This window comes from Periplaneta americana, chromosome 4 (genome assembly GCF_040183065.1).
Source record: "Periplaneta americana isolate PAMFEO1 chromosome 4, P.americana_PAMFEO1_priV1, whole genome shotgun sequence".
In the NCBI taxonomy this organism is placed as follows: Eukaryota; Metazoa; Arthropoda; class Insecta; order Blattodea; family Blattidae; genus Periplaneta; species Periplaneta americana.
The window spans coordinates 147,974,726-147,991,857 of NC_091120.1; the positions used below are offsets into that span (position 1 = coordinate 147,974,726).

At 38.0% G+C, this 17,132-nt stretch overlaps 1 protein-coding gene across 1 annotated transcript in view; it reads left to right on the plus strand.

The window, feature by feature from the left end:
• LOC138698958 (cytochrome P450 4C1-like) overlaps window positions 1-17,132 on the plus strand; it is a 103,624-nt gene that overhangs the window by 39,969 nt on the left and 46,523 nt on the right. Inside the window, exons 4-5 of the mRNA XM_069825152.1 lie at window positions 7,116-7,206; window positions 15,914-16,099. Coding sequence (XP_069681253.1) covers window positions 7,116-7,206; window positions 15,914-16,099 — 277 coding nt within the window. The remainder of the gene's footprint in view (window positions 1-7,115; window positions 7,207-15,913; window positions 16,100-17,132) is intronic.

Here is a 17,132-nt window from a genome sequence, read left to right on the forward strand (position 1 = left end):
TTTAACGATTTTTTTCGCAACGCCTTCTCAGATCACGTATATGCCCTCCCACGTTAATTTATAATCAAAGATAAGGCCCAAAAACCTCGCAGTGTCTGTATACTGAAATTCCACTCCATTAAGATGCAGTTCAGGATGTGGATGGAGTCCACGATGGTTGTAGAAGTGCACACACTGCGTCTTTTGAGTGGAGAATTTAAAACCATTGCGAACAGACCACTCTGATAGCACGTTGATAACCAGTTGCAACTGTCAACCGATGGATGGAAGGTATCGGGAACTGTAATATAAACTGAAGTCATCAAAGTACAAGAGAAAAGAAACTCGGTCAGTCACATAATGAGCAATGCCATTGATCGCAAAGCAGAAAAGAAGAACGCTTAATACAGACCCCTGCGGAACGCCGTTTTCTTGAAAATGTTCATTAGAAAGTGTGGTACCTACTCGAACTGGGACATACCGCTCTTCCATGAACTTCGCAACAAACGTTGAGAGACTGCCACGAAGTCCCCAACCATGCAGATTTTGCAGAATGCCATACCGCCAAGTGGTATTGTAAGCTTTTTCTAGATCAAAGAAGACCGCCACAAGATGTTCCTTCTTGAGGAAAGCATCTCTAATGGCGGTCTCCAGCCGAACAAGATGGTCTGCGGCGGATCTGTGTTTACGAAAACCACATTGGATATTAGATAATCGGTTTTCCGATTCGAGTACCAACGTAAGGCGTTTGCTTATCATCCTTTCCATAACCTTGCACACACAGTTGGTCACAGAAATTGGCCAGTAACTACCAGGTAAAGAATGATCCTTTCCCGGTTTCTGGACAGGGATTACAATGGCGGAACGCCAAGCAGATGGAAATACACCCTCTGTCCAGATTATACTGTATATTGCCAGAAGAAAGGATTTTCCAGCTGATGGAAGATGGCGAAGCATGCCTTATGAATATTATCAGGGCCAGGGGAGGTGTCAGGGGATGTGTCTAGTGCCGCCTCCAGCTCCTCAGATGTGAACGGTGTATTGTAATATTCTGTGTTATCTGATTTAAAATTGAGATTTCGTTTTTCCGCAGCATCTTTGATTTTCAGAAATTCCGGGTCATAATTATTTGAGCTACTTATGTGTGCAAACGAGCTGGCGAATGTTTCTGCAATGTCTATAGGATTGGTGGTCGTTACTCCATTACTTAAAATTCCCGGAATTACAGGACTACGTTTCCCCATTATCCGACGGACTTTGTCCCATACGATGTTAGATGGGACGTTCTTCTTCATAGAATTGACGTAGTTTGTCCAGGACGTCTTCTTAGCATCGCATACACTGCGACGAGCTTTGGCTCGAAGACGGTTAAACTGGACAAAATTTTCTTGGGTCGGATGGCGCTCAAATTGGCGTAAGGCACGTCTGCGGTCTCGGATTGCATCTCTGCAGGCATTCGTCCACCAGGGGACAGAGAAGCGTTTTGGCCTGGAGGACGACCGGTGGATAGATAATTCCGAATACTTTATAACCACATTTGAGAAATGTTCTACTAAGGAGTCCACATTTTCTTGTCGGTTATCATCGAATGATATGGACTCCGAAAATCCGACCCAGTCCGCCTTTTTAATAGCTCAGTTTGGAGAGCGAGATTCCGCAGGACGTACAGCGGATATACGCATTCGAATGGGATAGTGGTCACTACCATGTAGGTCGTGAATCACAGACCATTCGAAATGCGTGGACAAAACTGGGCTACAAATGGAGATATCTATCATGGAGTATGTACCGTAAGCCAAGGAGAGGTGTGTTGCTTCCCCTGAATTCAGGGTAACAAGATTTAGACGAGTACATAATTCTGCTATTTTATTCCCTCTGTCGTCATCGGAATTTGAGCCCCATGCGTGGTGTGATACATTGAAATCCCCCACTACTAGATATGGAGCAGGTACCTGCGAGAGAATGTCTTCAATTTCTTGTACTGTGAAAGGTGTGTCTGGGGGCATATATACAGAGACTATTGAGAACTGTATGGAAGGTAAGGTTACTCTAGCGGCTATGCATTGGTGTGGACTGTTAATGTTGATAACAGAGGAAAAGATACTTTGGCGGAGTAGGAGAGCACAACCTCCATTGGCAAGAATACCGGCAAGGTGATCGTACCGGTTAACGTAGTACCCCGAGATACTCAGAGAGTTTTCAGGCCGGAGGTGTGTCTCCTGAAGACAAAATAGTAGGGTTCTAATGATTGATCAATTGTTGTAGTTCTGTGTACCTGCAGCGTATACCGTTCACATTCCACTGTATGATATCAGTCATAACGAGGTGTTAAATTATGTTGGTGGCGTCACAGGGGATCTTCTCTTCTTGTCCTTTCTATGAATTGGTGCCTTTGATTGCGACTGCTTAGCCGTCGACCGTGGTTACTCACTCCCAGATCGTCGCACACCTGATCGTGACCTTGATGGAGGGCGGGATCGAGACACTGATCTCGACCCGTCACCCGAACAAGGAGTGTGACGTCGCGGCGATCTACCAGGCCTTGAATCTTTTTCTGGGGAATCCCCATGGTCAGCACCACCGCACTTTGCACATACGATATCGTTAGTGCAACGTTTTTGCGTATGTCTTAACCGTTGGCACCTAAAGCACCGCATTGGGTTCGGCACATACGCACGAACTGGGACACGCTCGTACCCGACAAGGATGTATTCTGGTAGGACAGGCTTTTCGAAGGTCAAAACGACAGTGCTCAGGGGAACAGTCTGTCTGTCCCGCTTACGTAATAAACGGTAAGCCTTGGACACAGACTGCTCCCTCCAGTTCTAGTTGGATCTCTTCATCAGACATACCGTCCAGAGAATCCGTAAGCAGTACTCCCCGCGTAGTGTTCAGCGAGGAGTGCCGTTCGACATTAATAGGGTAAGACCCTAGCAACTTCGCTTTGAACAGCGTCTCACTTTGTTTTGGAGATACTGTCTCGACGAGGTGACTACCGTTGCGTAGGCGAGTTACATTTTTGACCATCCCAACGAGTCCGTCGAGTGCGCGTCTCACGTAAAATGGATTAATATGCTTCATTGTCTTTTCTGTCCCGTCCAAGGTGATACTGATAAACTTCGGAGGCGGCACTGACAGTTACTTTCTCAGGGTCCAATTCCATAGCAATTTTCGTCATAATATGACCACCAGTCGTATCTATTCCTGTCTTCTGTTTTTTATTAATTTTTTTCTGAGAGAGGAGAAGAGGAGCGCGAGGACATTTTAAACTGGCCTCCCCTACGGAAACGTCGGCGTCAGCCTGCCACCGGGGGGGGCGGAATAAAAAGACACATAAAAATCTTCTCGGTCTGTGCCGGCCGTGGGGACCCCCCACAGCCCGATCCCAAGCAACCCACTTCACGCAAATTACCCTTCAAACTGGTCATTACACACCTAATGGCAAGTCTTACACCAGAGGCGTGTGGCAGCTTTATGCTCCTACCACGGGTATAACAGCCCGTGGCTCCCCACTCTACACTGAACACAACCACCAGACTACTCGGCTAACTCCGACCCACCTCCCAAAGCCGGAGGAATCCGAGATCGCACCCAGCTTCAGGGGACTTGTTGTTGATTACACTGCGACATCCATAAGTCAGCGGTAACACGTCGGGGCGGTATATTCGCCCCGGCGAGCAGAGTCGGTCACCCGGACGTCTAAATCGCCCCGGGCCCCCGTTGAGGCGCTACGTGAGTGTACTTGACGTCTGGTCCGGGATCGGCACCTAAACTTGCATATAGGGGCAGTATGAAGAGTCCACTATTGCATCGTTGCTGGGCGCCCTGTCGGGCGGCACAAGTTGGAAGTCGCGCTCGAAACCGTGGGACAGGACCACGGAGATAGGAAAGATCCCCGCTGGTGAGACGGGAGTTATAAACCTAAGAACCTTAATCTAAGGCTGAATATAATGAACCAGAAGAGGAAGAATAATGTAGCCTTACCAGGCATTAACAAATCCCGTCATGTAGGCGGACGTGGCAAGAACAAAACAGCGGGGATGGAGAGGTGAAAATGGCTGTGATGATGTTATGGGCGTTCCGCATGCAATGGGGGCCGGCGAGGAGAAATACAGCGATGAAAAAGATGAGAGAATGAAAGGGGCTGGATGGTGATAAGGCGATTAATGTCCGAAAAGAAAAGCACGAGAGCTACCATTTCATCCCCCGGTCACCAACTTGGCGGACCCCACCTCGACCGGGTTCTTTTCGTAAACCATTTTAATTACACTTGAAAAAATTCCAAATAAACAACAGAATTTCTGTAGAGAGGAGTTAGACCACTGTTGCACTCACCTCTTCAATTTTAAAATGTTCCTGAATTTATTAAAGTATCTATATGACTTCACAATGTTATATATTGCTTCAAATTTCACCCAAATGATGATAATTTTTGTCCATGTTCAAAAATAAACTTAAATAACACACGTATCTCTTATTTGGAACCCATTTTCAAAACATCAGTATTTCCCAGTTTTACTTTTTTTTTTATAATTTAAAGTAATAATAAAATGTGACTAAATTTTGTATTGTCAATTCTAAAAATAGACGAAATGCTGTATGTATGCCACTCATTCAGATTAAAAATGTCTATTCCCATCCTCATTTATAAGCAGTTAAAGAAAAGTATCTCTTATTTGGGTACTTTACCTTATTCTTATTAATTGAGTTAAGTTTTATGCTCTCTACATTTATTCCTTAACATTTATATTATGATGTGAACATCACAGAACAGGGATGATCTCTCCTTTGTAGATTTTATAGGTCTGGGGGGATCTGTTTATATGATATCGGGTGATTGTGATTGAGTAACAAAATAATGGGATCAGGAATGAAAGTGACACCATATAATATATATTGACTTGAATTACAGTTGACACCTAAAATCTCTCTCTTCAAGTAATTCGTATTAATGGTATATATCAATAAGGGGCTTAGCTAACCATTCCAAAATGAATTGTAATTCGTATTAGTTTTCTATTTTAGTAATTATCTCTATTATTAATGTTGTTATTATTATTATTATTATTATTATTATTATTATTATTATTATTATTATTATTATTATTATTATTATTGCCCTGCTCCTACTTTTATCTGGAATTAGGCAGATAATGCCTGTTCCGTTTAAAAAAAAAAAAATGATCTAACCATGTGGTCCCCGGTCGTCCAAAGCTTCCCTTTCCTGGTGGTTTATATTGGCAACCTTGTTTTGCAGTATTAGCACGGTCTAGTATTTACAATACAGTCACGAAACTGGAGTTGAGAGTGTACTAGGAACAACGGACTGTGCCGGTACTATTTCACATTGATTGTGATGAGACGATAGTAGCGATCCTAGTGGTTAGGAACTATCTATGGATGCATATTCCCTACGTATTGAGCTACGTGACTGTATATACTAGACTGTGGTATTAGTGTCGGGCAGTCGTTTCAATAATGGTCTCTCCATTTTATTCTATATTTATCAATTTGATTATAATCAACTCTTTCCTTAACTCTTCTTTTTTCTGTTTCTTTTTTAATTGTAGCCGGCCACTGCTCGGAAAAATTTTATTTCTACGGCCTAAATGTGTTCGTACTCTGTCTTGAAGTGCATGTTTCGCATCCGTACGACAAAATAGAAGTTGCCATCAATTTATCGTATCACATTATATGTTTTGAAATGTGAATATCTTTTCCTCAATAATAATTTTAAGACATACTTATGCTGCATTCCAAATAGTTAAACTATTTATCGGTGCAATTGCTTTATTATCTAATATGATTTTACTCCTTATTACGTTCTTCTCCCAGAAAGCAATTATTATTTTTTTTAGATAACCTATATCTAATTTATAGTCTACGGCTATTTTGTCCAAATTGTAAAATGCTTTTGTAAAACATCTTTCAATCCTGATATCAGTAGTGAGAGAAGTGGGGAAAAAACAGAGGCGGTATGCTACCCCAAGATTTTCCACTGGCAAACCTCGATTTAAAAAAGCCATACCCCCTCCCTTACAACATACACAAACAAGATCTAGGCCATACAATAAATTGTTTCGTGCAATCAGTAAAGCGAATCTTTTTAGCTTACGTAACGCATTAGAATTCTTAATAAAATAATTTCTAGTTACTTCAGTCATTTATTAGATTATTTTGCAATGTCTATTGAGAGTTATCATTTAAATTATTGTTAAAGCTTCATTGTTCCTTAATTAAATAATATTATTAAAAAGTGCAACAGCAAAAATGACACAATCACTGAATTCGCAACAACAGCCATCATAAGTCTTCTATACTTGAAATACTAAATTTAAGCATTCCAGGGGTTGACTTATCATATAAACGTGTCTAAATACACGTTGAATAAGGATCACGAAGGTTGTGGTTTAGATTTGGGAACAAACGGATAGTACTCTTTGCTGTGAAGAAATATAGCCTACAAACAAATTTTTATGGACCACATTTTTTTCAGTGACGGTATGTTTTCTGGCTATAGAAAGCAGTGGCGTTATTCCATACTGGTGCATACCGTCTGACTTCCCTCACTGGATATCAGAATCTGGTCGTCCGCATGTATAATTGTAATTATGAAAACAAAATTTTTATTTGCTTTTCAAATTCGACTTGCGTCATTGAAATAGCCTGCAATAAAATACAATCAAGCAATAACTAAACAATGACTGAGCCAAACTACTCAACCACATAGCTCTAGCTTTATACAATTGACAGCTTCTTAATCTATGTACGACTTCTGGCAAGCACGACATTGTTACACAAATTGCAAGAGGTGCACTAGGAAACCTAAGTAGATCTATTTCTCTTTCTAGAGTACATTTCCAGTATTAATCAGTTCTTTCGTTCGTATTTTAAGCTGAATACGGTTTAAACCACCAAAATAAACTTGGCCTTCTTCCCTTGTTACTTTCACACTCAAACGCCCTGAAGTTAGTGCTTTGCAAATAACAATGATGAAAGTAATCAATTATGTTTTGTATGTTTTATGTTTTTATGTATATTTTATATTATAATTATTAGCAAAATAATAAATAAATAAATAAATAAATGAATAAATGTGAAATACGAACTTTCTCATGTTCATTTCTTCAATTCAGGCACTACTCAATAACGCAAAGATGATTGATAAGGCATTACCCTACAAGTTTCTGCACCCTTGGCTGGGAACTGGTCTACTCACTTCTACAGGTATGGAACACGTTTGAGCAGACATTTATTTGCAGCTTGGCTCCTTCATGTTACATTTCAAAGTTTCTCAAATAAAATTCTTCAGATATTTTAGTTTTGAAACGAAACTAACAAAGAATAATGATATTGATTCTGACTGCGATTAAAAAAATTATAAAAAATTAGAGTACTATTACACTTTTAATATGTCTTATTCTTTTGACAAATAAAATGGTACAGAACGACGTGTTTGAATCAATCATGGCTGCTTATCCTACAATTTTTATTACCTACCTAGCATTTGTTCTTTTATCATTTTTTTCCTAGCATTTGTTTCCTTGTTTTGGTAACATTGTACTTTCAATAATTGAACCTTTTAAATTGATTCATGTTTATTCCATCATCTTTAATTAAAGCGTTTCTATAATTTATCTTGTTACATTATTTAGGTTACGTTATAGGTTCTGCTGTATGAGATTATGTATAGTAACATATAAGAGTCTTTAAATGTATATTGATAACTGAAGTGGAATGCAACTGTTTTAATGAAAATGGACATGATTCAACAAAAACTTATTGACTAGTAATCGTCCATAGAGTTCAATGAAGATTCTATACTTGGCACAACTGGTAACAAGAGAACAGCTGATCATAACACACTACTGCCATCTAGCAGAATATTTGTAAAGACTAGATGGTACAAACACGGCCGACTTGATGCTCGCTTCGCTTTCCTCCTCCTTTACCGGCCTTGAGACTTCATTTTGATCCCTGTGTTAAAGCTGTAATCGAGAATATATGAAATTCCCGCCAGATGGCACTGACTGCCAAGGTTCACTGAGGAATGTGTGTATGGTTTCTTGTACGAATATACGTAGTAATATTGTGCTTCTTTCAACATACATGTGAGTTTATTGTGATATGATTCACAATGACGTAGTATTAAGTACCATTGTGTACTTGGAATAGAAAAAATGAGTGGAGGAACAATATCATTCCACTAATTTCCAAGTGACATGGAAGAATGATTATGTCTCGCGACCAGAATATTGTACGAACTGGAAATATAAAAATTGTAGATTTATCCTTTGAAGAGGAGGAAAAATTCAAATAGTTTTATTTTATTTTATTAGATTATTTTACGACGCTTTATTAACATCTTAGGTTATTTAGCGTCTGAATGAGATGAAGGTGATCATGGCGGGAAAATGAATCCGGAGTCCAACACCGAAAGTTACCCAGCATTCGCTCATAATGGATTGAGGGAAACCCCGGGAAAAAATCTCAACCAGGTAACTTGCCCCGACCGGGAATCGAACCGGGCCACCTGGTTTCACGGCTAGAAGCGCAAACTTTTACTCCACAGGTGTGGACAAAAATTCAAATATCTTGGAACAACAGTAACAAATATAAATAACACTCGGGAGGAAATTAAACGCAGAATAAATATAGGAAATGTCTCTTATTATTCGATTGAGAAGCTTTCGTCATCTAGTCAGCTGTAAAATAATCGGAAAGTTAGAATCTATAAAACAGTTATATTACCGGTTGTTCTGTATGGTTGTGAAACTTGGACTCTCACTTTGAGAGAGGAACAGAGATTAAGGGTGCAAATCAAGATTTCAGGTATAACTCCCTGTAAAGTTGATTTGAATAATTTCGAGGGAAAAATTGTTCCGGAGCCGGGTATCGAACCCGGGACCTTTGGTTTAACGTACCAACGCTCTACCACTGAGCTACCCGGGAACTCTTACCGACACCGATCCAATTTTTCCCTCTATATCCACAGACTTCAAAGTGGGCTGACAACCGTCAAGCAACCAACTTCGAGTGCACATTAACTACGTGTGACTTAAATTGTGGTTTTCTGTTAACGAACAGTGACGTGTATTATGCAAATCAAGATTTCAGGTATAAGTCCCTGTAAAGTTGATTTGAATAATTTCGAGGGAAAAATTGTTCCGGAGCCGGGTATCGAACCCGGGAACTTTGGTTTAACGTACTAACGCTCTACCACTGAGCTACCCGGGTACTCTAACCGACACCGATCCAATTTTTCCCTCTATATCCACAGACCTCAAAGTGGGCTGACAACCGTCAAGCAACCAACTTCGAGTGCACACTAACTCCGTGTGACTTAAATTGTGGTTTTCTGTTAACGAACAGTGACGTGTAGTACTTATAGGTAGATGGTGCGCTATCGTAGTTATAAATGCTCATGCCCCTACAGAAGAGAAAGACGACCATATAAAGGATAGCTTCTATGAGCAATTGGAACATACTTTTGATCAGTTCCCTAGATATCACATGAAAATTTTATTGGAGGATTTCAATGCTAAAGTAGGACGGGAGCATATTTTTAGACCAACTATTGGTAAAGAGAGCCTACACGCAATTAGTAGTGACAATGGAGTTAGATTAGTCAACTTTGCCACATCGAAAAATTTAATTGTCAAAAGTACAACATACCCCCATAAGGATATACATAAATATACTTGGACTTCTCCAGATGGATTGACACACAACCAAATAGATCGCATCTTGATAGATAAACGGAGACATACTAGTATAGTAGATATTCGAACTTTCAGGAGTGCAGACTGCAATTCTGACCATTATTTGGTGATTGGAGGATTAAGAGAAAGATTATCAGTAGCCATGCGAGTAGAGCAACAAGTTAATATTACTAAATTCAATATTTTGAAATTAAAGGACGAGGAAGCTAAGCAAAATTATCAGATGGAAATTTCAAATAGGTTTGCCACTTTAGAAAGTTCCGACGAAGTTGAGAAGGAATTAGATGTTAATAGCGTGTGGGTAAATATCAGAGATAGTATCAAAATTGCAGCTGAGCAGAGCATAGGTTATTATGAAACTAAGAAAAAGAAACCGTGGTTTGATGAAGATTGTTGCATGGTAGTAGAAAGAAGGAAACAGGTAAAATTGAAATTCTTACAGGAACCAGTTGAGGAGAAGAGAGATAATTATTTCAATGAAAGACGGGAAGCAAGTTGTCCACTTAGGAATAAAAAGAGAGGTTACTTGAAGGAAAAACTGAATGAGGTAGAAACAAATAGTAAGAATAAAAACATTCGAGATTTGTATAAGGGTATAAAGGAATTTAAGAACGGAAATCAGCCAAGGGTAAACGTGATCAAGGATTAGAATAGTGACTTGCTTGCAGACTCTCCATCAATCCTAAACAGATGGAAAAACTATTGTGCGCAACTACTAAATGTACATAGGCCAAATAGAAATGATCGGGACGAAATTGAGATACAAACTGCTAAGCCATTTATACCCGAACCCACGCTTTATTATGGATGCTAATAAGAGATCTATTTTTTTAAATTCTCTATCTAATAACTGAGGCGTGTAGTTGCAAAATTAGACACATCACTTTTTTTTTTTTTTTTTCGAAAATGAGTTAATGTTATATTTCATATATTCATATGATTCTACAACTGCTATAGCACTGTGTGCTCCAAAGCCAGATACATCACATGGATTTGTATGATATAAGAATAGTATTGGTTGCAAATCCTTGGTTCTTTGCAAACGTTTTGCCTATATACTGAAAAATTTTTCTTTAGTGATGTGTCTGATTTTGCATCTAAACGTCTCAATTGGCACCGGTGCCAATAACTGGAAAACGTCGTGCCAACAACTAGTGTTAGGCCTATGTTTGCCTATATTTTTCCTATCACAGATTGAGTACTAGCCCTACTGCTAGTTTCTAACCTGAAAATAAAAGCTCACAGTGGGCAACATGGCACCACATAAAAAAGCGTAGGTACAGTGATAATCTTTAAAAAAGAAGGACTGCGAGCTATAAAGCATGGAATGTCATTTAAAGCTGCAGCCAAAATATTTGATGTACCTAGAGATACTTTGCAATTTCCATGTAACAAATGTTTACGAAAACATCTCGTGGTCCAGCTCCTGTTCTTACCAGTAAAGAGGAAAGCAGTCTCGTTAGGTGAGTTATCAATGCAATTGGGCATACATAAATTTAAACATCAAGGTCTTTGAAGTTGTGGATCAGTGAAAAATTTTAATTAAAGCATTCAAATTTATTTTCTGATCATTATAATCTCCGGGCAAATTTTTTTAAATTATAAACAAGGAATTTTGAAACATGTATTTCTATGTCATTAATATCTTTCTGCGTGTATTTTCGAATGGGCCTGTAAGGGCTTTTCAAGGTGTAAAGAATATATTCACACCAGTGTGAAGGAATTTCCTCAAGAAAACGATCGCCCAAATCCTTTTAAGGACAATAATTCTGGTGACAAACTGTACATGTCCTTAAAGAGGCACCAGGACTCCTGAAGGTGTCACTGCGGCAAGTGCATGCGTGAGTCAAGAATTAGGCTAAACTGTTACACAAAGGCTTCTTTATATCGACTAGTAATTAAAAGGTAGAGTAACCGGGAGTAATGATCCTATTTGAAATATTTTGGGTCCTTGAATCTGCAGGTGGCTGCATTGTTGCGGCAATATCTCCCAACTTAGAAGCTTTGTTTATACCAAATTTGGTATTTCTCCGTATAATGTAATGCTCTTTCCTGTCTGAAAGCGTGACTGTAGACGCCCTGTTGGCGATGGTATTGCACTTTCTTTCTAACTAGCATGTTTCAATCGTCTGTCGCGGGGTTAATGCGCAATCTATACTAATAATAAATCTGTAGCCGAAATTTTTCTGGTAATTTTCGATTTTCCAAAAATAATTGGTCCTAACATATATAATTAACCACCCTGAAACCGAAAATCGCTTTTTTGAAATTTTTGTTTGTATGTCTGTCTGTATGTTTGTTACCTTTTCACGCGATAATGGCTGAACCGATTTCGATGAAAATTGGAATATAAATTAAGTTCGTTGTAACTTAGATTATAGGCTATATGGCATTCAAAATACATTATTTAAAAGGAGGGTTATAATGGGGCCTGAATTAAATAAATCGTAATATCTCGCTTATTATTGATTTTTGTGAAATATGGTACATAACAAAAGTTTCTTCGAAAATTATTTATGATAAGTTTTATTCTCCGAAAAATTTTGATAGGACTGATATTTAATGAGATAAATGAGTTTTAAAATTAAAATGACTGCCATCTAAGGCGGTATATTGAAATAAAAAACAAATGACTTCGTCTATAAGGGGCCTTGGACACAACAATCGAAAGCTATGAAACATAGCCTACAGACAATGTTTCTGTGTTTGTATGAAGCTAAATTAACCGATTTGTATAAATAATTATTATTTCATCATTGGAAAGTGTAGTTTCTCTAGTTGGACATAATGCTATAATGTTATTACAGTAACTTGTGAGTGAATCGAGGACAGTTAAGATTAAAATAGCTTCTTATGCACAGAAAACTTGACAGGTTATTCTGTATATTCATTTCCTGCATTTCTTATAATAATGTTTATGAACATATTCATTTTTATCTCAGACAATTAACGAACAACGAGAGTGTATTGATTTAGTATATAGTAATAGTACGTTAGCTTAGCAATGCATTATTTTATAATTCAAATTTTAACTATGCTCAATTGAATCGTGTTAAAATATATAAAATACATATGCAATAAATGCAATGCAAAAGAATTGGGTAATGAGCCAAGCAGATTATGTTGCGCTGTTGTAAAAGTTGTTCCTCCTGAGATTCAAGAGCTCCCACAACAAATTAAAAACTTTCTAATTCGAGTACATCCGTTATCAACACACTTTTTCATAATATAATATAAACATAATAATAAATCTGTAGCCAAAATGTTTCTGTTAATTTTCGCTTTTCCAAAAATAATTGGTAATAAGAATTAAGAAACATGTTAAAGGAATTGTCACTTCACCAAATGAGTGGTCTCTGGATCAAAATGATCCCATTTTAATATTTTAAATACAATTTAAATTAAGTAACATATTAAATGATTTATCCTTCTATCAAACACGAATGTTCCCTGGATAAAATGTCCTATTTTGATTATGTAATTATTTTATATTTATTTCTAACGGGTGCAGCGGAGCGCACGGATACGGCTAGTAAGTAATAAAAATGTTGTTATTGTGTACAATAGCATTCACTGCACGAGATACAAGGACAACACTATGTTAGAAAGAGTTTGCAATACGCTCAGGCGCTCAGCACTCTCGTGACGCTTTTAAAGCATTGAGTTGTTTCTCCTGTTTAGTATAGAGCTCACTGCAGCGGAACCCATTCCCCTCCCTATGGGAAAGGGGGCTTATACCTCAGACCGTGGAGGAGATAGGAGAAGGGACCTACACCGCAGACAGTTTGAGGGGGAATGTGTGGGGTGACTGTTAGCGAGGAATGGTACACGGATTTGGAAGGATGACGGAACTGGTCGTCAGGGTGATAGAAGTTAGGTCGGTTCTGCTTAGGTACGGTCGGTAGGCTTGCAACTCAACCCAGGGGCGCACAATAGACCGTAGGTCGCAGTACACAGGGATGTTCCCATCCAGTCGTTATAGAGAGAGAAAAAGAAGTTAGTGCCAAATTATGGTTTTCTCTCAAACAGGAGTGTCGTGGTAAAGTATCCTAATTTCATGTCAACAATAAGTAAACTGAGCCCCACTAAGTAAATTGGCGGCCATCCACCAAGAGTAACAGTTCATTCTGGAAAGACTGTTGTTATCAACACACTTTTTCATAATATAATATAATATAATATAATATAAACATAATAATAAATCTGTAGCCAAAATGTTTCTGTTAATTTTCGCTTTTCCAAAAATAATTGGTAATAAGAATTAAGAAACATGTTAAAGGAATTGTCACTGCACCAAATGAGTGGTCTCTGGATCAAAATGATCCCATTTTAATATTTTAAATACAATTTAAATTAAGTAACATATTAAATGATTTATCCTTCTATCAAACACGAATGTTCCCTGGATAAAATGTCCTATTTTGATTATGTAATTATTTTATATTTATTTCTAACGGGTGCAGCGGAGCGCACGGATACGGCTAGTAAGTAATAAAAATGTTGTTATTGTGTACAATAGCATTCACTGCACGAGATACAAGGACAACACTATGTTAGAAAGAGTTTGCAATACGCTCAGGCGCTCAGCACTCTCGTGACGCTTTTAAAGCATTGAGTTGTTTCTCCTGTTTAGTATAGAGCTCACTGCAGCGGAACCCATTCCCCTCCCTATGGGAAAGGGGGCTTATACCTCAGACCGTGGAGGAGATAGGAGAGGGGACCTACACCGCAGACAGTTTGAGGGGGAATGTGTGGGGTGACTGTTAGCGAGGAATGGTACACGGATTTGGAAGGATGACGGAACTGGTCGTCAGGGTGATAGAAGTTAGGTCGGTTCTGCTTAGGTACGGTCGGTAGGCTTGCAACTCAACCCAGGGGCGCACAATAGACCGTAGGTCGCAGTACACAGGGATGTTCCCCTCCAGTCGTTTTTAGAGAGAGAAAAAGAAGTAAGTGCCAAATTATGGTTTTCTCTCAAACAGGAGTGTCGTGGTAAAGTATCCTAATTTCATGTCAACAATAAGTAAACTGAGCCCCACTAAGTAAATTGGCGGCCATCCACCAAGAGTAACAGTTCATTCTGGAAAGACTGTTGTTACCTGGAGGAGAGAGGACTGTGTACATCCCTTACATTATGAGGGCATGATGTTCCGAGCCCTTGGAAAGATACTACAAGGAAATATATTTTAAGGCTATGGATCTGTGAAATTTCTACTTGTACATTTTGAGACCAATTGATCTTAAACTTTTAGCACATATATCTTAGAATGTAGACATTCAATGCACAATATATTTACTTTGATATTCCAATAAATTGACTTATACAGTAATTATTTTTCTAATACTGAATTATATTTGTCCCAATTTTCAAAATTCACATAATTTTTCTTTAAATTTATTTTTAATTTATTCCTGATAGACGTATGTAAAATATGACACATGTTTTTAATGTTTTTTTCCAAATATTTTTTTTAGAAAAAATATTTTATCATCTAGTTGTTAAAGTTTCAATTTTTTTTTTAACTTATCGCATACCCAACACATGGTGATTAGAATACTTTCAATACCAAAAGAAAACTCATGTGTCAATTTACTTCACATGCATTTGTGTACATCTGAGCAAAATTTCACTGAGACTGGAAATAAATTGCGTTCATTAGATAATTTTTAATGTTACAAAATGTTGAAAATTGGAAAATCGAGAAAACGAGTGTCAAAGTACAGCATGTATATGATATTACATCGTTATGCTATCTTCGTATATAGGTCTACCACACACATTTTTCTCCTACATAACAGCGCGAAATAATTATGAAACGAAGGAAAAGTTAAATTAGTTAGCTGTCATTCTGACAGGATTTGTTCTTCATTCTGAGTGTTAAGTTAAAGGGCTGCAGCTCCTCTCACGCGCTGGTCCCTTTAAATTGGTTCTGAAGGGCTTAAAATCATCATAGTGGCAAAATCACGAAAGATTTAGAACACTGAACACTTGTTTTAGAGTTAAAAACAAATTTCCATTTTTAATGATTATTTAGTTATTTTCATCCATCCATAGCTTTACTATTAAAGCAGCTTGTAAACTTGTCAATAAAGAAATTTTCATAATTCATTATAATGTGCATTAACATAAGTTTCACTTGCAGGCATTACTTGTTTGTGAAGAATATAATCCCAAATGTATTAATAACAAATGTGCATTATGACATTCGCAGGGACAAAATGGCACTCACACAGAAAGTTAATCACACCCTCTTTCCACTTCAAGATACTGGAAAACTTTGTCCCTATATTCGCAAAAAATTGTGATATTCTAGTAAATAAATTAAAGAAAGAAGTTGGAGGAGAGGTATTTGACATCTACCCCTACATCTCTGCCTGTGCACTAGATATAATCTGCGGTAAGTATAACGACATAAGAATAATAATTGAATAAAGCAAATACAATGTTATTAAGGTACAATGCGGTTGAGGGAGTTATGAGTCCTATTCGGAGTTTGTTAAAGATCCGAGATTCACGACTTCAAATCCGGATGAAGACGATGGGATTTTTAAGGAAGTAACGATTTTTATATGATTTTTATTAGGAGATAAAGTAATGCTGGGACACCAACGTCATTGATTAGTGTCACCCAAAATAATCCTGAATAACAAAAAGGCAGACAAATTATTCCTTTTCCTCGCCTAAGTAATCTGCTTCAAGCAGATTCCTCTACGGATAATTCAGCTTGAAGATATTTCTATTCTTGCGATAGGAACATTAAAATCAAATGTTTGCGTTTTTAGAAGGTCATAAATTAAGTAAAGTCTTCAAAATTATCAGACGTCCTTGACCTAAATTGAAAATGTTTGGTAATATGGATGGTATAAAAGCGAATACTGGTACTTTGACTAATATATATGTAGATATATTCATCTCCTAATTCCAAAATGATCCACCATTATCTAACCGAGTATAAAATAATCAAAGCCAACACAATATAATCTGAGCCAAAAATGATCGTACAGAAACGAAGCGACATGAATATAGGCCCATCCCAAAGTATGTAATCCAAATAAACTCACTTTTATTGAATTGAATGTAATAACTCATATCAATTAATCATATGTAACTATTAACAGCCAAAACTACATAAAAAGTACAAATAATTTAAATAATAAATATTATATTAGGTCCAGCGCCTTGGCGTCGCTGTCTAAGGAATCCCGCCTAGGATTCGCGTTAAAAATTGCACGCTGGGGGAAGAAATTTTCTGATGAAATTTCGGCCACTGTATGAGACCGATGCCCACCCAGCATCGTGATGCACTTGGGGAGCTACGATAGGTATAGAAATCCGGTTGCGAATACCAGCTATAACGGCTGGGGGGATTATCGTGCTAACCTCACGATACCTCCATTCTGGTTGGATGATCGTCCACCTCTGCTTCGGCA